The 27,330-nt window shown below is 43.6% G+C and overlaps 1 protein-coding gene across 4 annotated transcripts in view; it reads right to left on the minus strand.

Annotated features, from left to right (window-relative positions):
- Positions 1–1,556: 1,556 nt before the first annotated feature.
- The window catches only part of POLR3E (RNA polymerase III subunit E), a 33,275-nt gene continuing 7,501 nt past the window's right edge, over positions 1,557–27,330 (minus strand). The window contains exons 3-21 of one of the 4 annotated variants that reach the window (XM_009649543.2): positions 26,217–26,267; positions 24,817–24,894; positions 23,183–23,298; positions 22,783–22,865; positions 21,941–22,048; positions 21,432–21,481; positions 21,020–21,139; positions 20,363–20,448; positions 19,291–19,335; positions 19,115–19,206; positions 18,027–18,147; positions 16,381–16,462; positions 13,908–13,967; positions 12,756–12,913; positions 12,404–12,468; positions 10,347–10,843; positions 5,513–5,590; positions 4,472–4,597; positions 1,557–2,331 (exon numbers count right to left, since the gene is read on the minus strand). In XM_009649543.2, coding sequence (XP_009647838.1) covers positions 2,275–2,331; positions 4,472–4,597; positions 5,513–5,590; positions 10,347–10,843; positions 12,404–12,468; positions 12,756–12,913; positions 13,908–13,967; positions 16,381–16,462; positions 18,027–18,147; positions 19,115–19,206; positions 19,291–19,335; positions 20,363–20,448; positions 21,020–21,139; positions 21,432–21,481; positions 21,941–22,048; positions 22,783–22,865; positions 23,183–23,298; positions 24,817–24,894; positions 26,217–26,267 — 2,073 coding nt within the window. In that variant the 3' untranslated portion in view covers positions 1,557–2,274. Of the gene's footprint in view, positions 2,332–4,471; positions 4,598–5,512; positions 5,605–10,346; positions 10,844–12,403; positions 12,469–12,755; positions 12,914–13,907; positions 13,968–16,380; positions 16,463–18,026; positions 18,148–19,114; positions 19,207–19,290; positions 19,336–20,362; positions 20,449–21,019; positions 21,140–21,431; positions 21,482–21,940; positions 22,049–22,782; positions 22,866–23,182; positions 23,299–24,816; positions 24,931–26,216; positions 26,268–27,330 lie in introns of those variants that run through there. The other 3 variants (XM_035889241.1, XM_035889240.1, XM_035889242.1) reach the window with 3 other exon arrangements.

Consider the following 27,330-nt stretch of genomic DNA (forward strand, 5'->3'; position numbering starts at 1 on the left):
TATGCCCATCTGTGCCAATCAGGAAACAGTAAACTGGGTGCAGATGGCACCCGTGTTATCTGTCTTGCCATCTTCCCTGCATAGCTCAGACAGAGTTCCCATTAAATTTGTATTTTAATAAGATTACATGACATGGAAAAGGATAGGCCTGTCTGGGAAAGGAACCCAGGAACTTTCTCCTCACTGTTGTGGTGTTTGTCTGTGCTGTTCAAAAAGGATGGGGTTAAAAGAAAAAAAAAGGCAGAAAAGCTGCTGTTCTGCCATCAGGTGAACTGTATTGTCACTGTTCCCCAACACGGGGATCTTGTTGCCTGGAGGTCTACCCCAGTTCAGATATAGGAAAGCAGTAACTCAGATGAGGAAGGCATGACACTGTTGGTCACAAGCAATTCCCTACAACTATTCCTCACTGCTTAGGGGAAGGGGGAGTCCCCACCTGCTGGACCAGAAGACATGTAAAAGCAATTCCAGACTTTGGGGTTAAATGGATGATCTTCAGTGGTTTATTATTGTTGGCTCATTGGCTCATTTAGAGCACTTGCATTTATGCAATTTTTATGCTTTAAAAATATAAAAAATATTCTTAGATTTCCACAGAACTACTTCATTCTTCTGTAATGTAACTTCCCCTTGGCTACCTGTGCCAGTGCTAAGCTCTGGCTGTGCTGTACTGTACTCTTTAACACTTAACTGTACCTGTTGTGCAATAAAAACCTCCAAGGCCGGGTTCTTCTTTTGTTACTCCTTGCAGGCTGCAGCCTTCCCAGGGAGAAGCCTTACAGGAGCAGCCCTAGGTAACGCTGCGGGAACAGGCTGTGCTGGCAGAGAGTCAGCCACTGCTGCACGCAACAGGCGGAGGCTGCGAGAGCTGCCTGAACCTAAAGCATCCCCTGTTTATGTTGATGTAGTTAATAAACAACACTGGAGGATTAATTAAGGTAGAGTTTTAGCAGTTTAAAAATAGGTATTTTCCACAGAAATGTGAAATGCCGTAAGTATGGTAACAATATTCTTATCCAATCTTACCTGGCTTAACTACCATAATCTGCTTATTTTAGTCAACAACTCAACTCGGCCTTTTCCAAGCGTAAGTAGATGAAATTAATAGAATCTCCTTGAGCTTCTCATGTGATGGAAGTTACAGCAAAGAGCACAAGCAGTAAAGTAACCACATTCTACAGCGCTTACAGTGGGATAGTCCTTACTGCCGTCAGGCTTCACCGATAAACCTGTAACAGAAAGATCAGTTACTGTACCTTAGGCAACAGGCCCTCAGCCTGACAGCCAGCTCCTGGTACCCCCTCAAGAACACAACGCAAGCAGAATGACACAGAGCAGGTGAAGAAGCAGTTCACGATCTATCTCTAGTAATTCCTGACCTTTCCTTCCTCTGTAAGCCTTCAGGCTATAAAAGGAGCGAGTGCAGCTTCCATTTCTTCTTGGACAAATATGAGGCGGGGTAGAAGTGACCTTAGAGATAAAATTTTATTTAAAAAATTACATAAAATAGAGGTTTTACATTGTTGCTGTGTGGTAACTACAGCTGGACACCTTGCAGAGGGTGCACTTGGGTACTTACCTTGCTGCATTTGCATACAGTAATGCAAAACACCCCTCATACAAACCCTACACCAATCAAAGAAATCCAGTGGTTGTTCCACAATGTTTCAAATGTAGGTACTTTACCAAATCACTCATTTCACAGACAACAGGCAAGAACAATCGCTATGTGCAGTACAGAGGCCAAAGACAGTGATTCTGCCACCCCTCCCCAGCCCGAGGTTTCCATGAACACAACTGTCTTCTCTTCGGCAAGAGAGGGCTGCAAGGGCTATTGCAATGCTCAGCAAAGCATGAGCACCTAGGTATTTAACAAAAACCGGGATGTTTGTAAACAAATTTAATTTATTGGCATTACTTACAAAATAAAGTATTAGACCATGATTTTCCATCATGTCTGTGTCAGTATATGGTTTTATTTTTTTTATATCGAAACAGAACGAGAATGGAAATACATTAGAAATCCCAGATTGATCAAGCTGCAGACAGGGTCCCGTGTTGTCTTCCCAGCTGCTGTTGTGCCTAGGCGGCCATGCAAGCACGTCTGTGAGCGTGCTGGGATGTCAGCGACTGTCTGTCTGCGATGCCCACATGCCCCAAAGTAGGCCAGATCCTGCCCCACGCTCCCGAGGCCACGCCGTTACGCTGTCTGTGCCGCCTGCTGCACGTTTCCTCTTTCGTCCTGGAGATGGCTTGAAACCGCTACCACCACTGTCAAGACTGCACCGTCCCCTTAAGGTACCACATTCCGCCATAGCTCACGCAGCAGTCCTGGGGAGAACGGGAAAGGCCGTAAGGTCTTGGGAACTGTTGTCTGGCTTTGGGACAATAAACGTGATCAGTAACAGAAGCCTCCTCCGCAGTGCAGAAGGGAGAGCAGGAATCCAGAGCAGGGTGTTACTTCCACCCTGCAGCCCCTATTTCTTAAATGACGACGGCAAACACAAGAGGGAGGAGGCTGAGAGACCACAGGAAGGATGAACAATGTGATGGCAGCAAGAACCCGGGCTTCTGGGGGGAGAAGATGGGGATAGTGCAGAAGCCAGCTTAGGAAAGGCTGCAGGGAGGGGTGAGGACAAGGGGAACAGGCTGATGCTCAGGTGGAGAGACTGGAGGGAGCAGTGGGGACGGGCTGGAGCATGAAAACAGTCACCAGGTCTGAAGCCTTCTAAGAAACAACGTTCTATGACAATGACCTGTCAAACCTCAGAACCGTGCTTTGGTATTCTGACCGCATGTCTGCGAATCTTACTGCGGGTAAGCACCTTGGCAAAGGAGTTCAGTAAGTGGGTTTTCTTGTGGCTCATTTTCTTAATTCTATTAGATGAGCACCAAGTCTCTGGAGTTCCAAGCTAACAGCTTCTCTTTCTTTTGCTCCCACCCTGCCATTTACATAATTCAACACAGGCTTAAGTACTGCTACAAAACTGATCTGTGGAGCTTAAAGGGAAAAAAGTCTCTTTTTCCTTAAGTCTCAGGACTCGCACATCGTAAAAACAAGTAAGAAATTAAGTGTGGAGGCTAGAAAGAGGGTTTACAGACTTGATCTGCAGATGCAAAAATACAAACCGTGCCAGTCTGCTCCTCTGTGTATAAAAAAGGAGCACACGCAGATGGGGAAATAGGAGTCAACAAATCCAATTTCATTCAAAGAGGAATCCAATCTCTTGTGGCTTAAAGAAGCCAGAGACTCTTCCTATTTCATTAAATCATGCTTCTAAATTGTATTTCCAAAACAGATAATTTCATGTACTTCTGTGACAAATGTACTCAAGGCAAAGACGCTTGACATGACACAAGGCTGGCCGCACAATGACTTAGTGACTGACAAAAACAGCACCCAGTTTTTTAGGGGAAGGTATTTTTCTAGAAATAGGTTACCTGTTAAATAGCAACAGCATCATGAAAAGCTAATGCCAGTACATTGTCTAGATGTTCCAGGAGAGCTGATATTTGAGCTCATCTAGTCGCTTGACAAATCTCCCAGCACAGGCAAGCCACATGAAATACTGTCTAGCAGGCAGAAATGTCTGAGCTTATTTTAATGCTAGGAAGACCAGGTTCTTTCAAGCAAGACCAGTTTGCTTGTTATCACAGCAACAGATCTGTAATTTTTCAAATATGCTGTTATTCCATTTGCAGATCCCAGTGTAATAAAGTACTTAAGCACTTGTCTTACTGAAGTGGGTGACCATGAGCAAAGGCCCAGCAACAATGATTAAAGTATTAAACTAGCTGACAACTTTCTACTTAGCCATCCTGCATTGCTCTTAAAGGTTGTCAGTCATGGCCTGTGTGGTCCCTACTTTATACCTTCAATCCCTTTAGCAAGTAAATGGTGCGCCTTCAAAGACAGAGATGAAAGGATTCAAATAAACATTCACAATGAAATGTGTTAACTACTACTTTGCCTGCTTGTTTTGGCCAGGGTTTTGCTCCGTACACTGCTGCACGTCCTACTACGGAATGAAATGCGTTTCCTTCTGAATATGTAGCACTTGTGCTCTTCAGCATCAGCCAACAGCAGTCATCTGGTAAAGTCAGCACGCTGTGCAGAACCCTCCCACCTCCTGAACATTTAACTCCACGTTATTAAAAGTAACTCTGAAGTATCAAATTTACTACACTCTGGTCTCTGCTGGTCCAAGATGAGAAATAAAGATTTGTTGCAATAATACAAAATAACCCATGAGCCAAAATCACTGCTCCTTGGAGGGAAAGAAAGTAGAATGAAACAAGTCTATTTTTAAGAAAACAAGCTGAAAACCAGGCTTTGTCCACATTCCAACAACAACTATTCTAGCATCCTTATCACTTGTCTGTTCAAGGTAAAATATGATCCTTTGCTCAAACCAAGCATTAAAAATTCATGTATTAATTGGATCAAATCCACAATGGAATAGAAACTTACCTTTAACACTCTATCCACCTCCTGCTTGTTTAGATCTTCTCCACATTCTTGGCTCAACTGATTCTGGATGACATTCCTGCGCACTCGGTAATTTTTCGAAAAGATTTCAAGCAAAACTTGGCGATGCTTTAAAAAGAAAATGCATTATAAGTACGAAGAGAAGAACAATTATTCCTATCTTTCTATACATCAAAATGGCATGTGCCTTTGTCTGTACAAAACATTCACTGAACTACATTAGAGGATTCTTGCTTCATAATCCTGAGTCCATCCCACGTATGTCTGCTCTCTAGCAGTGCCCTAGCCTCCAAGGGCTCTGCAGGGATCTCCCCATGCCCTGCGCCTAGGCCTGCATTTGTCCTGTGCCTGGGGCACCTCCGGAGGTACAAGAACATGCCGAAGGCAGGGCTGCAACACATTTCTCTCAAATGCTCCCAAAGGAGTTCACATGGTCCACTTCAGCCAGGAGGCTGGATGCTGCTTGAGCCTTTCCTATAAAAATTTATTTATATCATGGACACAGCAGCTACATCGTCCGTCCACGTTCTGTTAGGCGCCTTCCCTTTCACTTCATTTACTCTGACAGCAATTAAAACTCAGGAGATGCTTGTATGTGCTGTAATTATTTCCTGTTCTAAGTATAAACAGATACATCAGGTAACATCATTATTTCATTTCTGGTTAATGCTGCATTACCATCAACACAAACAAACAGAAAAATTGGACTGGATCCTGGTGTGAGGCCTGCACTGGAGAACCCTTTCTCCTCACAGGTTCAAAATTATTGGTATTCCACTGAGCTAGTTACTGACATGTATTACCAACATCTTATGTTGTTTCTGTCCACACCTTGTCTTGACACAGCAATGATCACCCTGCGAGTTAAGAGCTTCCCCTCAGCTGGAAATAGGTTAGTACTGAAAACCGGACACTTCACTAGGGAGACAGGAAAACTCCCGATTGTACCGCTTCCAGAAACACAAACAATGCCAAATGCTCAATAACCGCATATTTGGGAATGGCACTTATTTTTATCTCTACCTGATCATAAGTGTCACCGGCTTCCCAAAGTGCATAGACCTTTAGTTCATCTGGTGAAGCAGCAGTCTGTGGAGGAAACTGAGAACAAGAGGCTGTTAAAAATAACCATCTATTTAATGAGTTCTGCTTAATGATTCTATGGTACAGTATCCCCAGACACCTATTACTAAATCAAAAATGTCGTTGCCATGTAATGAGAACTGCTGAAACAACATAAGCTCTTCTCCCATTCTACACTCGAAGGGAAAACTTTGCTCTGGCAGCCCCTGTACCTGCTCAGGCCCGGCCCGGACTGCAGCCATGGGGCAGACACCTTCTTGCAGGCCTTGTGGCTTCAACAGAAACACGATCTGTATCAAACCTGTCCTGCTGGGTGATCCTGCAGCACACGGACCTCGAATTAACGAGGGGCTAACTATGGCCTAGGGAATTTGATGAGCACCATGGCACCCCATGTGTGCCTTGATATGCCCAAGCCATGTTGGACTGATGCTTCTGGTCACGGTGGGTAATCCACACCAGTGCCACAGGCCCTGTCTGGCACATCACCCATTTCAGAGCTTTAAAAGGGAACTGCTGGGCATACTGGAATCATGTGAATTTTGCATGGTGGAGGGTCAACCACCACCAGAAGAATCCCCAGGCTTGGACCTTAGCTGGTATTTCATGGCAAGATGTCTAGATTTTTCCTATCAGCAGTGTTTGCTTCCCAAAGCAATATTCAACTCAGCACCAAGTGCACTGCAGGGTCTTTCTGGAGCTTTTTACATATACAGTGGATGGTTTTAGAGATTCAGACTCTATCCTCTATTTATCTGCTTCACTAATCCAAAGTCAGCGTTACTGACAAGCACTGTGCTCTGCTGTATTTGTCATCTGTGTTTTGGGGCAGACTACAGGACTCCAGAAGACTGCATGCTGATGGACAGTGAACCAGACACTTGCTCATTTCAGGATCCAAAAATTAAGTGGTTTTATTTGATTTTTTCTTTTTATTTCCATGTGCCAAGCTAGAGAAATACTTTTGTGTTTTCTGAGGCAGAGGCCTCACACCCCTGCACACAGGAAGGAACACAGATGACTCCCCTCCATGCCCCAAACTCCTAAAAAAATAAAATACCATTCATTTGCCTTAACATCACCCCTTGGAGTAGGGACTAATGAGCAATGCTGGAATATGCCTTCACTCCTGACATGTCTCTTCCTGTCTGTCACTAACAATTTATTCCTCACTAACCACCCAGAGAAGCTAAATCAATCATCTATGAAAAGCTAACAAGCCAGTCCTGATTGTTCCAGGATCCCTCGATCCTGGCTGCTGGTACAAACAAAACCTTTCTTTCCAGCTTCCCTTTCACCACTCCAAGAGACTTGAGCACCTCAGAGTGAAAGATCAGACTTCCCTTTCAGGCTTTGCCTCTGATCTTATTGCAAAGGGGAAGAATTTTGTCCAGCAGGAGCTGCTGGGTGGGATTAGCACCTTTGGCTCTCACGTTGGTCCAAGCGGCTGGAATATTACAAGGTTTTACACTTGGTTTAGAGCCAGGATTCAGGTTTATTAGGCTTGCAACACCTGACATAGTTATCTTCTTGTAAGGACACTTGCTTTTGAGGAATAATCTCTCTTGTATGCTTTCAGCACAGATAAAATCAAATACTTCAGCTTCCCTCCAGAAAAAAGCTGCAGCAGGAAAGGCAAAACACAGGGCTCTGGGAACACCCAGCCACAAACTGCCTTGCTCTGAGAAAGTCACTCAATACAGACCCGGAGTGCAAATTCCTCTCGCCTCAGCCACGTGGCTGAAATGCAGCTGTGTTTATCTGGCCATTCTGTGAGGAAATGGCTTCCAAACCAACACAATACTTATTTGGGAAGAAAAACCCACAGAATCTCCTCCTCTCATCCAGCCTTACTCTGCAAACTGTTGCAAACACTGCTGCCAACAGCACCCTGCTCGCTTGCTGCTGTCATACAGTCTGTCCGCAGGAGCGGGAAATGCCATCAGCAACGCCTCAGAGAGACGCGCTGCTCTGTCCAAACAGCTTTACTGTCTTGCCATCTGCTTTGCCATTTTATGTTTATTACCTTAATCTCTCCAGTCTCACCTTGAAACAGCTCTCCACTGCCTTAAAATCCTTCCTTAAAATATTTGCCCTGTGCCCTTTCCTGCCCTAAGCCCTCAGAGCTAGTGCAGAGCTTGTAGGAGATGAACTGCTGTCCCGGGTCCCCAGGACTGCCACGTTAGAACGGAAGCTCTCGGGGAGGAGCCCTTGGCTTTGGGATGTGTCTCACTCGAGCACTGAGCACGCCCTACAAATAGCCCCTGCCAGGCAGCTTCGCATTATAGATAAACCAGACTGAAGGGGGGGCTGTCTCTGCCAGAAAAAACTTATCAGCTGGAATAACCCTAGAGGTAAACTGCTGAGATTACTTCTCCAGGAGCCTGGCATCAGCACCAGCCCCCAAGACTCACCGTAAGCACAGGGCTGCATTCCTCTCCTGTTACCCCAGCCAGGCAGGATGCCGGCAACGGTTACATCATTTCCTGATGCTTCAAAAATATCCTCAAGATTTGGGCAGAACTTTGCCACTCCATGGATGACGGAAGGGGAGCTGGCAGGAGCCAACCACCCCCCACACCACCACCAGCCTGCAGGAAATGGGCGCAGATACTCAGGAGCCTGATTCCTGTGCAAGTATATCCTTTGGGGCTGGACACAAGCTCAGCCTGCACAAACTCTGGACACATGCAGGGTGCCAGTGTCTGCCGAGGATGCCTCTGCTTGCCCTCCCTCCCCGGCCAGCAGCAGCCCACTGCACTTGGCTGCATCCGCCCAGGATTCGCTGCTTTTCCATGTGCACTTTTCCCTCAGGCTTGAGGATGCTCCAAGGCCCACGCAAGCACAGCAACCCCGCAGGTGTCCTCACCCCCTCCTCTGCAGCTGGAGTAGCATCTCTTCTGGCTCCCCACAAATACTATTTATCTCATACCCGGGGTGCAGCCGGTCAGCTTCATAATAAATCCTGCATTCCCCTGGTAAGGTTTCAATTACCGGTTTCTGCAACATGTTTTCTGTAATAGGGCAGCATGCAAGCCAAGAGTCTCTTCACCCCCCACAGAACATCATTTTAATTACCTCAGATCATTGATTTTTATCACCAAGGTACTTTCAATTACAGAAAACTAATGAGCAACTATGAAATCCCATGCTGAACAACCCTCCAGGCTTTCCCTAAGCTCAGGCGCACTTGTTGGGTTCTAACAAAATTGTCCAGGGGAACAGTCAAGAAATACCAAAGTGTATGAGCCCATGCAAAGACTAAAACCAGCCCTGGCACCTTTGCCATCTGCACAGAGCATCAGGGGGAGGCTTGGGGGTAGCGATTTGCATTGCCACTAACAGTACAAGCTTATACAGCCTCCTCTGCAAGATACCAAGTTTTGCAGTAAATTCTGGGTCAGCAGAACTAAAACTTACAGCAGACCTCCAGCAAGAGACGTTCCAGTGACTACCTCTACACCTCTGCAGGTCTCCTGTGACAGGGTCTTCCAAACAGAAGGAAGTTCCCAACCACCTCTCTTCAGAAGGATGTTATTTTGGTTGTTTTTTGAAAAAAGAAACTATCCCACTTTCACTCCTCACAGCCTTTAAGCAAAGAGCAGATGGAATAATTTCCAAAACCCCCAAATTTCCAAAGCAAAAAGAGTAGCAATGACCTCAGCTATTTACCATCAGCATGGCAAATGCATACATTGCACTGCGTACAAAGGAGAGCCTAGCCAGAACTAAGAGGCGGTTCCAGGCAAACATTACCCCAGGACTTGGAAGCTGTCAAAAGAAAGCAGAAAGTACCAAAATTGGTGGTCTCCCTAGTGGCATTTCAAGTCTGTTACTTGATTCCCAGGTGAAACAACACGTACTTTGCACACGACTGAACATGTTATTTCTGGCCCCCTGCAGCAACCCTTATTCCTTAGCTGGGTTTCAGCTCCCATGCTCCAGGCTCTCTCTCATCAGCCTGCCTTCTTTCTCCTCTTTCTGCTCTGCCTGCTCTTTCGAGCAGTTCACACATCTCTTTTCCTCTCTCCCCAAAGGCAGCTGACTCCCATGTTCTTTCTGGTTGCAACCCAATCAGCACTGCCAGATGTCTTGTAAAATTAATTTCTTTTTAGGCTCTTTCCCATGATGCCAAATTCCTTTTGCTTTCCTAAGCAATCTACTGTCACACAAACCTGTCTCTCTACTGTCACACAAACCTGGCTGTCTCACGCAATCATACATGTCATTTCCATAAAGACAAAGAAACAAAGACACCCCTGCACAGTCTAGGAGGAAAAGGACTGACCAAAGCAGCCTGCTGCAGATATGGTTTGTTGCTTCCCAGAGCGCTCTGCTGGGTGTGCCTTGCTGCTCCCAGGCAGTCAATGCCACCTTTCCTCCCCCAACTTCATCCCTGTCCCTGAGAGAAGGAACTTGTGCCACTCCAGGAGAGCTGATAGGAATGTGGGACTGCCTTAGGTCATGTTAACAGGAGCAAGTTGGGACAGTGAGTCACTGCAGCCCAACAGCTTGGTTGTGGAAACAGAGCCCCGAAGACAACTAAGCTATGCAGCACACCACTGAGCAAAGAAAGCAGAGCGCAGGGCCTGCCAGAAGCAGGACGCCAGACAAACCTCCAGCAGCTTCAACATATCCAATACTGGACAGTTACTCAGAGCACATCTGTTCTTCCAGTCCAGCAGCACAGGAAATACACATTTCACAGCTCGGACATTTAACTTCCCCCCTCAATCCCTCCTCCCCAAAGTACACCAAGAAAAAACATACTTACAGGCACCAAAATCTGTTTGCAGCCAGTGTCCAAAACCATGTCCTGTAACATTTTGTCCGAAATCCCACTAAACAACGTATGTCCTGGAGGCAGACTGGCTAAGTGAAGGTTAAATAACCGTTTAAGCTCACTCAGGGTGAGTACAAATTGTTTCTTAAATGTTGACGACACAAATGCCTTCAGTTCTTGGGCTACCCGGTCAATGCAGCCTCCAGGCAAGTGGCCATTTAAAGAGTCGATGGAGTCCTCCTCTGCATGGAGGCCATTGACAATGCCGTTGTTCATACCCCCATAAGCCGAGGTATCCATCGGCTCCTCGTCACTCACAGGCTCCTCTTTAATGCGGATATTGGAAACATCCATCTTGGCTGAGGTGTCATTTGATTTAATCTCAGCCTTTTGCTTCTGGAACTCCTTCTCCAGCTGCCCATAGTTCTGCTTGACTTTTGCTTTAGCCATGTTGACCCTTTGCTCCCCAGAAACCAGCAACGGATGAGCTAGCAAGAAACAAAAGACACAATAAATCTCACCACAACCAGGGCTCCAGTCTTGCAGAATGTTTCTTGAAGGGCTCACAGTGAAAGAAAGCCAGGAAATATCACCTGCTTGTGAAATCTAAGGCACAAACTCAGTTTGTTGATTAGATTTTACTTTAGTTTTAGGGTTTTTTGGTGGTTGGGGGGGAGGGGGGCTATTTGTTTTTTTGTTTTGTTTTTTTTTTTTAAAGATAAACATGTTAACGATTGCAAGCCAGATGGTTACGGAAGGGTGTTCAGTCAATGAACCTGAAGCAAAGACAAAGTGCACTTGTTCAATCACTAAGGCCTTTTCTGCATATCAGGAAAACAGGATACAGACTGCTTACACGTCTCTCCTTGTGACCCAAACGCTTCTTTGCCCAACTTTTTTTTTTTTTAGTCACTGCTGGGGCCTGCTGAAGCAACTGCCAAAGCTAGCACAAGGATGTCCTACAGGTACAGTGAGGAGATTGAAGGGGTTAACAGTGAACCTGAACCCTTTTAGCATGAGGTGCACAGTATGAGAGTCTGAGACCCTCTTCTTAGTATTATTACCCAGTGATGGGGAGAAAGGGACAGAAGGGAGTCCTTTCCCATGCAATGCTGTGCCTCTTCCCACATCCTCTCCACACCCAGCTATCCAAAGGTAAAAGGGGTGTGTTGGCAGCAGAGGAATCCAATCTCAATGCCAAAGGGAGGAGTGCAGTGTTTAAAGCAAAAGCATGCACAACACACATGCTGTTATCTTCTCTGCTGTTAGGCTCACTAATCCTCTCCAAATAACCTAACACCTAATCCTTCCAAGCAGATCAGACACAGGGTATTGAAATGGATTCATATGCTCGTTTGTCAGTTCTGCTTATACTCTTCATTGGCTTCAGTGTCTGGCAATAAGCCAAATGCCTAGTTATAACTCTGGAATTTCAAGTTTTCACAATCTTTTAGGATTATGAAGCAGCTACTTTAATATTCTCACTGGCATCCATAGTGGAGAAGGATGTCAAAACCAGACAGCTTCACACCTCCTTACAGCCCCCTGCCAAACACATTCTTCATTAATTGCTCAGCACTCAACCACACCACAGAGAGCCCAGTGCAAATCAGGGGAAATAAAAAACCCCCCACCTCGTGCACATTAGCTTGCAAACTGAAAGGTGAGAATTACTTGTGTGCTGGCCCTGTCCTCTCTTCAGAAGGTGCTTACACCCTTACACCACACAAGCAGCCTTAAATGAAGAAGTGGATAACAGAACCAGCTGATTTTACACTATCAAATAGTGAGTCCCCAGTGCCAAGGAATCCTCCCTGCCCTGCAACAAGGATGCTACAGTAAACTTGTGTGACCCTAACATCAGTGATGTTAGTAAAGACCAAAGCCTGTCTCAAATAAGCCAGAGGAAATCGCAAGAAAGGAAAAACATCAAACAAAACAAGACCAGTCCCCACTATGTTCAAAATCAGAGAGGAACTACAAAGCATCACCCAGAAATATGGAGGGAGGCATGTGCTTCAAGATGATCCAAGCACAATTCCATTTACCTGATTGTGCCTCTTGTTTCTTTGGTGTCAAGTGCTCCTTTAAGAGATTATAGACCTTTTCTAATCTGAAAGACAAACATAAAATATACCAGGACAGTTTCAGTTGTTATGCCTGCATGCAGCCATGCCAGCTTCAGCCGTTAGCTAGAACACCCAGTTTCTCCAGGGGGCCAAGGAACAGGAATGACTTGATTGATGCAGTGACACCCCCCACCACACCATTGCCTGGTGACTGTGAGGGGGAGACCTTCAAGGCAGTACAGATCAAATTATCTATCAATGTCTACAGAAACTTTGTACTAGATATTTCTCTGATTTTAGCTTATTCCCCAAAATAAAACAAGTAATTTACTTTGCCTGAATGCCCATCCACAGCATATGTTGCCTCTGAACTATGTCTGGATGTTTCTTAACAAAGTCTTCATCATAAGGGAGCATGAACTCCCAACCTTTGTTTATTCTTGCCACAGACATGTGCTCTAGGAAGTCTTTCACATCTTCTGGGCAAAGCTAAAAGAAAAAGAAAAACCATAAATACTATGGAAGTCACTTTACATAGGATACATGCAGCCATACAGCAATGACATTGTTCCATGAGACAGGAAGAGTTGGGCTGATTTGGTATATATGGGGCACCACCACGAATACACACCCAGCTAAGTCAGAGATGCTCATCCTTCTTTGCAGCACCAATACTTTCACACAGTGTTAAAAGCACAGGACTTCAGAGAGCAGTGGTGATTAGTCATCTGAGAGTCAAATAGCTCATGGCATGTTTTGTGAAGAAAAGGGAGTTTCCAAACTGAGATGAAAAGACTATTGTGAAGAGAAGCATATTCTACAATGTTAATTTTATTTTAGAGCTTCAGGTCAGACATGCTGCACCTACACATGCACTGGATCTTACGTTCCAAAAATAGATTGTCTGTGCATAAATTGACTCATGTCTTATAATTTTACTGCATTTTAAGGAAATTATTTTTTTGTCCTCTTTACTTAATGTTTCTCATTAATTTGCCAGTTTTAACAGAATATTCAGCTGCCTTAGTTGCTTTAAAGCTCTTACTCAATATTGACAACTGGCAAATGCCAACAGAAGAGTTGCTGTTTGTAACACACCCAAAGCAGAGTAGCTAGTGTGGACTGCACAAGCACTCATCCGCTTTGGTGCAGGATCAGTCAACTTAATTCAAACTGTGTCCAGCTTTTCACTGAAACAGATTAGAGGACAAGATGCATTCCAGTGGCTCTGCTACAAGGACAGTCATATCCTGTGAAGTTGTAGCTGTGGGAACTGCTCAAAATGTTTCTAAAAAGAGTATGTATCTACACCTGTTCTAAAGTGAAGGCATGCGGGGTGAGCAACACTGCAAGTCAGCAGTAATGCAGACGCTGTGAACCTGAGAAAAAGCTTGCAGCTGCACCCACTGCTGACCTACAGACAATGCCCAACATGTATCACCAACTTCTGATTTAGGAAGAAAAAAAAAAAAAAATCACTCACTTTTGTAACTGCTGCCACTTCCTTTCTCACAACCCAGCGGTCCTGTGTGAACTTCCACATCTATGAAGGGAACAAAGGACAAAAACCTAGTAACTGTATTTAGCAGTTGCTTTACTGAAGTTGTAGTAATGACCCTGGTCAATGATGTTACCAAAAAAATGGTAACCCCATTCCTTTCAAGAATGTGGAAGTAAGTGATTCTCCACTAGGTAGTGGGGAAACACTTCTGGTCTCTTCTGTCCTCAAATGTGCATGGACACAGTATTAAAAGCTTTGAGAGTCCATGGTTTGCCTTGGTGAACCTGTGAGTACGAAAGCTAAAAAAAAAAATAAATCCATTGCAGCGATGCTGGGCCTCCAGAAGTCACACCTGAAACTCAGCTTCTCCTATACCTACTCATCAACTTAAAGAAACTCTTCATCCACTCCTGTTAATGTAGGGGCCTTGTAGAGACTGATGACTGTTGCCATTCTGCAGCACACAGCCTCCCATAAAGTGCCTGTTCCCTTCTTCAGTGCACACCACAGCCACTGACAATTGTGTTGAGATGGCCTGTCACTCACATACGTGTCCCCAAGTTAATGGAAAAGCTAGGTGTTCTGCAGAGCAGCTCCTAAGGTCTAACATCGTGAGAGGCAGCTGCTGAGAGCAGGCTAACAGGATACATGAGGACTTGGGCAGAACACTGTCCAAACGTGATCTTTGATTTCTTCCTGTCTCCATTTAAATAGACTACAACCTCATTTAGTCTGTGTGTATTAATAATGTTGTAAGAATTCGAAGTCTCATTACTGCCAATTTCTTTCTTCCCTACGATGTCATCTATGCATCCTTCTCTCTGATTCAGCTTCTCTCTGCTCACAAACACACAAAACCACCACACTCACTTTAGGGCACAGGGCACTTCTGTTTTAAAGCACAAGAAGCTGCTGTCCAAAGGAAGCAGATCTATCAGCTCTCCTTGCACACAACTATGAGGCAGCCATTTCTGATTAAGCACTTTACCCTCAACTAGAGCCAATGGAACCCATGTCCTCTGAATTTATCACATGAGAATCTGGGGAAAAAACAGAAGCTTTCAGAAAAGACAGTAATTACTTTTCCTCCTCCCCAAAGAACAGCATGGAACAGGTGGACACTAGAAGTCACTATTGGCCATAAATACATTTTAACCTTATTAATTACTTTACACAAATATATACAGGGAAATAAAGTTAACTTTTTAAGCTAGAACACATTTTCTCCATAGATGCAGTAGAGCATTACATACTATTTCTGAGCCTTATGACCAGAAATTTAACTTCGCCTGAAAGCCAGAAATACCAACACTTTCAATTTGCCTACATTTTAACTTTTTCCCTGTTGTAGAGCTAATCAGCAAATTACTTGCCTTTAAGATCAACACCGATCCATTTCTCATGCAAGATATATTTGACATAATTCAAATAAATATAATTTATCTTTAAATCTTAATCGCTAAAACACTTACTTAACTGAGCATAATAATTTCTGGTCCCTAGAACTTTATGCATGACGTGTCACCTAATCTGCTGTGTCCTAAAGACTTATGTCACTGGGTCACACCTGAATCCAGGTCTCCATATGGCAGTGTCTTGGGCAGACATCAAGACACAGCAAAAAGTCAGTTTCAATCACCATCAGTTTTATCTTGCACTAGTACTGTAATATCCTTAAAGTCTCTTGCACAGCATTATCCTATTCAGAACTAAATCTCATAAACAAACTGCAAACAAGAGGAACAGTCAGGTCTAACTGAAAAAAAAAAAAAGAGCAATGCACTCGTCAGCTTCCCTTTGATGAGGTGGAAGCCATAAACTGAATACAAACTTAGGGACCACTTAGGAACTTAATTCTTTCCATGGTTAGCAAAAACAAACAATGCAGAGGTTGTTCCTTTTTGCTGTGGTTACGTGTGTGTTTACAAGACCTGTATTCATTTCAACTTCCATGTGCAGCTACTGCTCACAAAAGGTGCCTGGGAACAAAGTCCTTTCACTGCGATTAGCAGCTCTGGGGAATAAAGTCCTTTTCAAAGATCAACAGTGCATGCTCAGAGTGCACAAGGCTTACCCACACTGCCCTCCTGAGACCTCATGGTCCTGAGCCCACGAAAATATATCTGGAGAAACACGCACTTTATTATCCAGTCCTGGCTTTTCTGTAAGCCCTGCATTGTGGGGGCTATGTGATAGTGGCTCTACAGCGTGCATTAGAAAGCAATGAATAGTGTTAATGACAGATGATCCAAACCTGCCAGCCAGCCACAATGTCAGTCTACACCAACACTGCCATGACAGACTTGTAACACCACCTTCAGGATTAAACTACAAATAATTCCTTTGGAGGAAACACCTTACTGCAGTAGAACAGCAGAGTTTTGCCATGCCGTGACCTCTCAGGCAAACTTCACCTGCATTTTCCTTTAAAAACAACACACACTTTTATACTTACAACAAAGTCTCTCCCTCTGCAGAGCACTTCTGCAGGGACTCCACTATGTGGACTAGAAGTATCTTTTGGGTAGAGGACATCACTGTTAATTAAAAAGGAACATTGGTTAGCTACTAAGTATTCAAGAAAAATGACACTGGTGAAGAATAACATAACAAACACGTCCTCCCTGTTGTGCAGGTAAATTATACCTTTATCCAAAGTATGGTTTTCATTAAAAGAAATAATATTGGTGTAATTACACCACTGCAATTACACTAGTGCAAAAAGGCTTACACCAGCAAAGCATAGCCTTGTGGCTAGCAGATGCGTGCAACACAGGTGCAAGTTCTGCTTTGTTCTTGCAAAGCCTATCCTCCCTTGGATTGGTGTAAATAAGACCAGAATGATCCCAAGAAATGCTTAGGCTAACCCGGTACACAGCTTTGAAGGCAGCATTTAGCCAAAATGCTGATGTATGGGCATAAGGGGTTTTTTTATTTCCCTCCCAGCAATCAAGGGCTTAAGAGAACAATGCTACAAAACGTCATGCTTGAACCAAACAGCCCTGAGACCAACACCACCCTGTCTCCTTGTCTGCTTGCAAGATCAACTGGATGCCATTTGTTAGCATTGTCTCCAAAGCCTTTGGTCCTACCTAGATCAAAGGAATGGGTCCTCTCTCCACTTAAAGCTCTGATGTGTGCACGTGCTGCTCTGTGCCCAACCATCCCAAACATGCCACATGTACTAGAGATACACACAACCTCCTCAGAGTAGTAGCAAAGAATCAGCTACAACATAAAAACAATCTGAATGCTACTATATTGTCTTTTAACTTGCTTCCAGCTTCCCTCTGGAATGGCTGGAGGGACAGCAAGGCTTGCTGTAAAAACTGTTCACATTGCTAATACAAGCCTGTATCACAACAACTGAAACACATCCACTAACAGACTTGGACTGGTAGCTGGTGCCACTCATCTTAACCGAGTGCACTATTCCAGAGACTGTAATTCTCTGCATGCAGTGCTCCGCCCAGGTTAAAAAAAAAAAAAAAAAAAAAAAACGCACTTCAGACTTCAATTCCCAGTGGGATGCTTTATCCTAATAAAACAGAGAATGATACAGAATCCATTTCGTGGGGTACACTCAGTACCCCATGCTTGATCTATTAAGCAGGTAATGCCTTCCAGAGGGTAGCCTTCAGCTGACAAAAGCAGCATCCACTGATGAACAGCAAGGTTCAGCAAGCACAAAGATCTTTCTTTGACTGAATTTAGCTAAGAAATACTATAGCTGACAGTAGTTTTATTTTCTGTGTTTATATTTGACGCTAATCTCTAAAAGAATTCAGGACAGTCCTCTTACAAAGGAACACAGGTGAAGACAACATCAAAACCAGGACATAACTCAAATGCAAATACAGATTACATCACAGACATAATTTTAGCTGGGGTAGGTACTAAGGTATTATCCTTTAACATCAACCCTTTGAATTTTTAATATCTCACTGCACTAAAAACCATGAAGCATTAAATCAAGATTTTACAGCATTGTGAGTTAAGAACATGGCTACTTTGGGAAGGAAGATGAGTATATAAAACCCATTGTTCTGATCCTCTCCTTAACGCAGAAAACCATGTCCCAGTAACAAAGACAAGCCATACCTCTTCACCACCCAGTTTCCCTGGACCAGCATTGCCACCTGCTGTATACAGCGGAGAACTGCCGTAGAGTCAGTCCCAGAGCCCAGCAAACTCATGAGATTTGCAAATGGCATGACCTTCACTGAAAGGCAAAATATACACCAGATTAAGGGTTTCTTCAGTGCACATGATACATAGACTTATAAATCTAGGATACCAGATTTATGTTGAAGTACATGATCAAACCTGTATCTTAGAAAAAACCCAAAAGCTAAGCTCTCCTAAGTTCCCCCCTGCAGTATAGTCATTACCTGTTCTAAAAATATCTGCTAGCATTGCATCAAAATTTTTTAACTTAACTGGTCCCAAATTAATGCATTAATAAAGTAAAACAAATCTATGCCTTTGGCAATATTTGGAAACAAAGATACCGGACAGGACAGGAAGCTCCTGAGGCAAAGTCCTCAGGATTTGTTCTCATCAGATAGTAACTCTGAAGAGACAAAATAGAACTCCTAGATGACACTCATTAAGCGCATATTACTTAAAACTTCCCAGAAAATGCCAAAGCGCAGCTCGTTGCATTAACCTTCAACTTATGATTCATGCTCAGATCCCACATTCCAGGAGACACCTGCTGAAACAGATGTATCCAGAAAGCTATCATCAAATTAGAAATTATTCTAAGAGTAAACTGACTCCAAACAGAGATCAGCAGTCAGATCTGCTGTTACTGCTCTTCTCTGCACAACAGGTCTTCTTAATGAAAGGCTTGGCATTTGATTCTTCACAGAATCAGAGAGCCAGACAGGCTGTTTGGTGGGCTTGACAGAACTCTGAGGGTGACGGAGCATTGGAACAGGCTGCCCAGGGGGGTTGTGGAGTCTCCTTCTCCGGAGAGATTCAAAGCCCGCCTGGACGAAGTCCTGTGTAACATGCTCTAGGAGAGCCTGCTTTAGCAGGGGGGTTGGACTAGATGATCTCTGGAAGTCCCTTCCAACCCTTGTGATTCTGTGATTCTGTGAACTGGTACTAGTAGGAAAGTTACCTTATCTGAAGCAATTAGAAGTCACAAAGTAAAGTGCAAATGTATTACAAAAGCTACAAACCATTCTTCATCAGGATCTTAATCTGATCAGCAAGGGGTAAAGTTCTCAGCTGGGCCATAGAAAGCACATTGCTTGGAGCCATTGGTTTGTCACTGCAGATAAAAAAGCAGATTTGCAGCCCATGAAAAAGAGCATCCAGCCAATATGGACTTTGAACATTCTGTACAAACACTTACTTTTCTTCCTCTACGCTTGGAGGCATCAGCATCATTAAATATTCACTAGAAGAAAAGAAAACACATCTTTAAAATGCTTGTCTTGGGACTTCCCAGGTTTAAGTACAGTTATTTCTTGCTTAGAGCAATCCTACTTGTGTGAGTCTACAAAATAAACATTAGCCTGAAGAGACAGCTCTCCCCTTTCCTCTCCCATCTTTCTATGTAAATTCAGCATTAGCAAAAGCTATTGACATACATCTGCCCAAAGAGAAGGTATGAAATAAAGGAGAGCTCTTCTGTGCAGAAGAGGGGTCCAAACAGAGAAACCGCAACAGTAAATGTATTAAACACAGGTGCTGTGACACAGCAGTAAGAGGCATCATGGGAACTCCTGTAGACCGAGAGAATCAGGCTGGCAACAAGCAACAAGTCTTTTCTACCCATATAACTACCAGTGTCTGTGAGGAAAGAATAGGATCCAAGAGACTTCTCAGAATACTTAGCACTGTTCCACTGAGATGTTAAATGTTAAGAAGAACACACCCACACCATTAAACAGAGAGAGAAAGAGTCTGCCACTTTCCTATTACTTGGACCATAGTTGTACAGATTACAGTGAAGCATTGGTATCGACTGCATCATGGGAAGATTCCTGTATTACTGCAGGCACCAAGAAACAAAACCAAGTAAGTTTCCGGTAGTTTCAGGTGTCTTTCACAAATCACAAAAGAAATTTTTGTAAGATTTTCTAACAATGGAAGTTATTGGCCTCGGAGTTTTAATTTATTTTAACCAGAAGGAACTTTTGTTTCACTTTACAGTATTCACGGTCCCAATAATGCAGGGCTGTGATAACACAAGAGGCTACAATCCCAAGCGAAAACCAACTAGTTCTCAGAGTACAGGGAAACAAAAAAAGCAACCTGAATAAGGTGAAGACTGGTTTGTTTCTGTATTTTTTAAACAATTCCGTTTTTACCATGGATAGAATTATCAAAAATCAGACTTTTAAAGTATATATCTGCTTATTACTCTGAAAACAAACCCCACAAATTACTGCAATTTCTGTAGGAAACCATCAAACCATTACCTGGGAGATTTAATTAATTCCGTGTTTTCAGCAAGGCCATGACCTTGACTAAATAAATACTGGCGCTCGTGTTCAGAACGGCTATCCTGGAGATATGGGAAAACACAAGAGTCACTGCTACATACTGAAAACACACAAAATGCCAGACAGCTGGATTCTTCATTCCAAACTGTGACCGCCCCGTCACTATTGCACCATTCACGCATTCCACCTCACTAACTGATGTTCTGCTTTCACTTTCTTGAACGATGTTCCTGTGATGCAGGAACATTTCTGTTGCTATGACTTCAAAATCTCCTGACAGACATGCATGTGGGTCGGACAAACAGGATTTCTGACATTCAGCTGACTGTGTTCCCCAAGTTTTCCACAAAGTCCAGTTCATAATCCTAGACCTGACTGATTCTTGTAGTCAGAACCCCCTTTATGTTTGTCCAACTCTCAGTTTTAAACCTTTTCCAGCATGGAGATCCCAAAGCATTACCCAGTAGAGGAGGTACAGAGCACTGCAGGGTCTGTTCAAGCCTACAGACCTACTTTTCTTCATTATCTTTTGATGATTCCCTGATTCCCATGGGCCCATATTTAAAAACAGTTCTAGACTTAGCTGAGCCTTCAGGCCCAGGCAGCCTCGTCAAGCAGCCAGCACACACCTACCTTCAAGCCATAATAATGTAGATGAACCCAGTGCTCTTCTGCTTGTCTCTTCTGCAGGAACTCATAGGACTGAACACGTCGTTGACGAGCTTGTTCGGTCTCTGGGCGGGAGAATCGTACCTAGAAGATTTGGGCATCATTAAATACAGCCCCAAAATCCTTGAAACAAAACATCTGCGTTATTCATTTGGTACATAAGTAACAGAAGCTAGGGGCTCCCACTCAAATCAATCACCCCTTGCTGTCAGTGCCATCTTTATGCTTGTGCAACAAGAGCAAGTCCATCTTGCTTCCCCCCCTCCCAAACCCAGGGTCACCAGGACTAGCTGAGGTTTCCTGTCCTTTTAATTTGGGTGTGAATTGTCTTGTGAACTGTTGCCTGAACTATCACAAAAAGAAAAATCAGACATACAGTAATTTGTTTAACATCATCTTCAGCTTCATCCTGGGATGAATCACCACCTGCCAAAAAATACAACAGAATAAACACACCACTGCAGCAAAAGAGCCAAAGCCAACCTGTAACTGGGGGCCTGTGCAGGAAGAAAGTTGTGCTAGGAACTACATACCATGGGTTCAATCCCAGCTTGCCAAACTATGCAATGTGTGACAGTACCACACTGCTCCCATGAGCTCTGCAATGCAACTTTTCAGTGACATTGGTGACATGCTCCTTACTGTTGCCCGTTGACACTACCGACCACCTCCCATCCCTCTACCAATGCTCCACACTGTGCCCACAAAAGTATTTACTCAGCTACACTGAAAATAAGATCAGTGAAACAACCTGAGAAATGGTATTATAATCAGTAAGTTGTTACAATAAACCACTTTCAGAATAGAATGACTCTTATCAGTAAAATTATAGAGACAACTTGTATCTCACCTCCCAAAAGAAAACACAACTCATGGAGCATTTACCTTCATTAGCAGCTTCTCTTTCTCGGTGCTTAGCATCAGCCTTGTCCAAGTAGGTGAAGCTTGGCCTCAGCTGAAGGATTCCATGTAGTGGAGTCAGGTGAAGTTCACCTGAAAAAGAGAATTTATGTTAGTTAAAATTGTTTTTTTCCACTGCACAAGGACAGCACTTTTCATTGTCTCCCTCCCTATCTCTGTAAAGGCGCAGCTTCCATTTAACATAAATATTTAACACAGTAAAACGTAAAAAGGGATTGAAGTGAAAAATTCATCCAGTGCTCAGGATTTCAAAGGAGTGTGAAAGTCCAAGACCTATTTCTGTTATTTTCCTTTCTGTGTTGAAACAGGATCTTGTAGAAAGCCACATTCTGGCTCAGACCTGACCAATAGTTCAGGAGACTCACAGCAAAATAGTCATCACTGAAGACAACCTACGTATTTTCATCACAAATTATCCTCAGATCAAAACTCTGTGATGGCATTAGGAGACAAGAGAGGGGCAAGAAGTGTTGAACAGGAAAATAAGACAGACACAATTAGATGGCGATAGTAATATAAATAACCATGATAAATTTATGCTACAAATGTATATTATTTCAGGCCATCATGTACTGTTAAGATTCCAGAGGCATCTACAAACCCACAGTGTTCTGATATAATATTTACAATTTTGCTAGACCTTCTCAAGGACTCTGGGGGCATTAATAAGGAAATATTTTCCTTTCTTTAAAGACACATCAGTCAACTAAAACCTAGGCTGAAAAAAACCCCAACCCAACAGGTCTTATTTTAACCCTGAAACAATCATGTTTCACCAATGTGAGGGGCAAGCGAAAGAAACTTACCTTTTTTATAAACAGCAGCTGCGTAGCGGGAAACGTTACTCGCAGCTTGCGAAGAGCAGAAAGTCTGCTTGTCCATCAGCTTCCTGCAGACAGATGAATGCTGTGAGATTGTATTCTACAGGCAATGTGGCATACAGATGTTGAAAGGTCTGAAATCACCAGTTCTCAAAATGGGAGTATCAACAACTCAGCAAATACTCATCTTTCTGTTTGCAATTCAGAATTCATGAAACATACCACAAAACGTAGGTTACTTCCAAGAATTCTTGCTATATAACAGTGTCCAAAGCACCCCCCAAGACTGTACAGCCACTTGTTCTCACCTTTCCCTGAAGCCCTGGTGGACATACATCTATCTATGCTCACCACAGAAAGGAATGAAGGCAAAGAGGACACCTACGAGGAATAGGTACTTGTTTCATCTGTACACGTGCCATCTACATTGAGAGCAATCTGTTCTCCTTTGCTGCGACAGTAGTTAGGATTCAAAGTATCAATGGCCATTTCAAGTTCAACCTAAAGAATATGAAAGACAGCTAATTACCATGACAGAACGTCAAACATATCCACTAAAATTCAGTCCCACACTTGCTAACATTTCCATAGATTTACAGCAAATTTAAATACATAGCAGCATCATTCAAATCCACATGACAAATCTCATGCATAAAGTTGAGCATATATATAGGTTTTTGTAGGATGGGCACATTTTAACAATAAGCTAGAGATATATAAACTCCCATGTAAATTAATGGGAGCAGAGAAATGAGAGTTCTTTAGGCAGCCTTCACTTTATCAGATACCTTCCACTACATTATCAGTCTAGTTTACTTATCAGTACAGATCAAGTGCACAAGCAGCATCCTTCAAGCCTCCCCACCACTGAGGATCCATTCAGAATCTCTCAGACTTAAGGTATGTTTCTTTCTTGTTTGGGTACCGACCAGTATAAAGTAACTACATTCTCCTCAGAGGCAAAGGCCTCAGTGCTGGTAAGTTTGAGAGTACAGCACTTACCACTGACTTGATAATTATTCCTGATTTACACTGGTCAAAGTACAGAAACAAACTCCAGGCTTTTAGTTAGAAGGAGAACCATTCCCCCCCTCAAACTTTAAACTTCAGACAGATGTTCAAAAATAGGCGTTTTCCTGCACAGCATTTCTCTTTATATACTATAACAATACAGTAGATACTCTTCCTCAGGGTGTGCCAAAGTCCTTATAAACTCAAATGTCACAGCTATCGCCTCATTTTTTTCTTCCCCTTTACATTACTCTTAAACTGAACTAGTTACAAGTCCCTGGATGAAATAGCAGATCTACAAGTCTGCACGGGACTTATAACGCAAATGTTTGCTAATTTTAATAGAAGACTTCCTGAACACAACATGCATCCTAACTCCAAAGTTCACACGAGCACTCTTCTTAACCATTGCCCAGAACAAAATCCTAATATCACAGACATCTATTTCTGTGTTTTTTACATAAGGTATTTAAAAATCATAATCACAGTTTTGGGATACATTTGCAAGCAAGTGCAATCGTTCTGGCCTTGGCTATACTTCACTACCTATACAACTCCACTGATTCAAAAGCACTGATGATTAACAGCCAGGCGAGAGAGAAATCAAGACCTGCACTGACAATAACAGACAGAGCAGGCCTCCAAAGCTCAACCCTTTACTGAATATTGTAAAGATCTTTTAAATCAAGCTGTATTAGCACAAGCACCTACAGACTACATTAGTATTAGAAACTACATTTCCCTGAGTGGCTCTATTTTATATTAAAAGAGTGGCTTTTCCATCATGACTTTTAATTCCTCTCTTTATAAACTACTATGAACCACTCTTAATAAACTACTCTAAACTATACTTTACAGACACAATGAAAGACTCCCCCATACTTCCAAGCAGAGATCTGGTCCTGCAAGTAGATGCATACTTGTAACAGCTCAATAGCACAAGGTGCTTAAGTACATTCTGCACAACATAAACCAACTTTTACAGACTGGACTCAAATGATGACCAACCTTTTGCTGCTTTGGTTTTATCTTTGCTGATAAATGTGTAACATCATCGTACGTCATGGAAGCTGGACGAATAGGATACTGGAAAACAAATCCATTTCAGAAAATCTTCTTCATCTAAAGATCAAAGAACTTCACAGAAATTAACTCAAACTTCCCTGCCCCCTCACATGTAGATCCCCTTGCCAGATGGATACAAGACATCAAGAAAAGAAATTACTTGACTGATTTGTAAGTCATCAGGGGATTTGGGAGTATCACTTAAAAAGCCTGTTGCCTTCCCTGCCCCAGTCCTCTGCTTTTGTCACTACACAACCCCTTCCTGCCCCTCACATGCCACAATAAACTGTAACACAGGAAAATGGTACCACGCATTAGTCCAGCAGAAAAAGGAAATGTTAGAAGCAATTAAAACCCCACCCTTCAGCATTAATTTTCTAGAGAGTTATTACCTAAAAGTAAAATATTTGTGGGTTTACACAAGTAGTGTCAGCTTACAGGGCATGGGCCACACACAGCTAGTCAGGACACCAGACCCAGGTTAGCCACATGGATCTCTCTTCTGAACCATTTGGGAATGCTGGGAGGACAGTGTGGTATCCAAACGAAATCTTCTGGCCACAGCAGCATCCTGCTCAGAGCTACTGTTTCTCCAGAACCCCCACAGGACCCATCACTAACCAGTGCTCACTCTTGACATGGAGCAACTGTGGGTATCCCAGCAGCAAGGCTGCACGGCCCGGTCCAGCATGTCGGGCTGTCTCCAGCCATGCTCTGCTGGCACACACCATGCAGAGGATCTGTACAAGAGGCAGTGGGCTCGCCAGTGGGCATCACTGGTTTATAATGAACATTTCATCCAACAGCCTCAAAAGACTTCACATTTTGCAGATGGGAAAAGTGAATCACAAGGATAAAATGATTAAGAGAAATTCAGTGGCACAATATAAAACAGACCTCTACCTTTCTAACATATTTCCACCTTCAATCACTAGTTAGTTTTATCTCCACAACATAAGGGGGCTCTTATGATGACTTGCACTACTTTATGAATACTTGATGACATTTTAAAAAGGGCCAGTCCTAAAGAAATGTCTATTTAGTAAAGATGGCAGAGATCAGTGATGACAGAAGATGGCTAAGAGACTGCAGATTTATCCAAACCATGACAAAAAGACATCATCTGCTCCCCTAGGGTGGTTAAAGGGAGTGATTTAATGACAAGTCTGTGCCATAAATGACCACTCCTCTCTTGACAATGGTTTAATACTAAATATTTCAACTGAGACCCAAACAGCCTTGCCTATATCCAAGATCTTGGCAGGCTGAGGCAGTAAGGAAAGTTACTGCTCTTTGAATTTATTTTAAACAAACTATCACTGCATAAAAGTTAACTGAAATACCTGAAACAGATACAGCTTCTCCAGTAGACTTCTGGCCAGGAACACATCAATCTAAAAATCAAAACAAACAACTTTCATCGGATGCCAGCTGTAATTAATGGAGCCTCAGATAAAAGTACAATCCCTAGAGCTCAAATACGGACAATTTTAGCTTTTCATTATGAACTCTAACATTTGGGGAGGTCTATATGGCACCGGGCCTGTTGACAACAGATGGTGCCCAGCTCTCTCAAAGAGGGAAAAGTATCCTCGCTCACGAACTGGCGGGGCTTGTTGAGAGGGCTTTAAACTAGGCCTGAAGGGGGGAGGGGATATAACCAGGCTCACCAGAGAGGAGCCTGGGGGTGTCACCCCAATGCTGGGAGTGAAACCGATAGTCCAGCTCAAGTGCATCTACACTAATGCACGCAGCATGGGCAACAAACGTGAGGAGCTGGAAGCCATTGTGCAACAGGGTGGCTATGATGTAGTCGCCATCACAGAAATGTGGTGGGATGCCTCCCATGAATGGAGTGCTGCAATGGATGGCTTCAAACTCTTCAGAAGGGACAGGCAAGGAAGGAGAGGCGGTGGGGTGGCTCTGTATGTTAGGGAGTGTTTTGATTGTACAGAGCTTGACACTTGTGGTGAGGCCGAGTGCTTATGGGTGAGGATGAGGGGGGAGGCCAATGAGAAAGATACCCTGTTGGGAATCTGTTGTGGACCACCCAACCAGGGTGGCGATGTTGACGAAGCATTCTACAAGCGGCTGGCAGGAGTCTCTCAGTCGCGAGCTCTTGTTCTCGTGAGGGACTTCAACTTCCCAGACGTCTGCTGGAAATACAACACAGCAGAAAGGGAACAGTCCAGAAGGTTCCTGCAGTGTGTGGAAGATAACTTCCTGACACAGCTGGTAAGGGAGCCCACCAGGGGAGGTGCCCTGCTTGACCTCCTGTTCACTAACGGAGAAGGACTGGTGGGAGAGGCGGTGGTCGGAGGTCGTCTTGGCCTTAGTGATCATGAAATGGTAGAGTTTTTGATTTTTGGTGAGGTAAGGAAGGGGGTGAGCAAAACCGCCCCCATGGACTTCCGGAGGACAGACTTTGGCCTGTTCAGAACGCTGGTTGGGAGAGTG

Source organism: Egretta garzetta, unplaced genomic scaffold, assembly GCF_000687185.1.
Source record: "Egretta garzetta isolate BGI_Z169 unplaced genomic scaffold, ASM68718v1 scaffold292, whole genome shotgun sequence".
In the NCBI taxonomy this organism is placed as follows: Eukaryota; Metazoa; Chordata; class Aves; order Pelecaniformes; family Ardeidae; genus Egretta; species Egretta garzetta.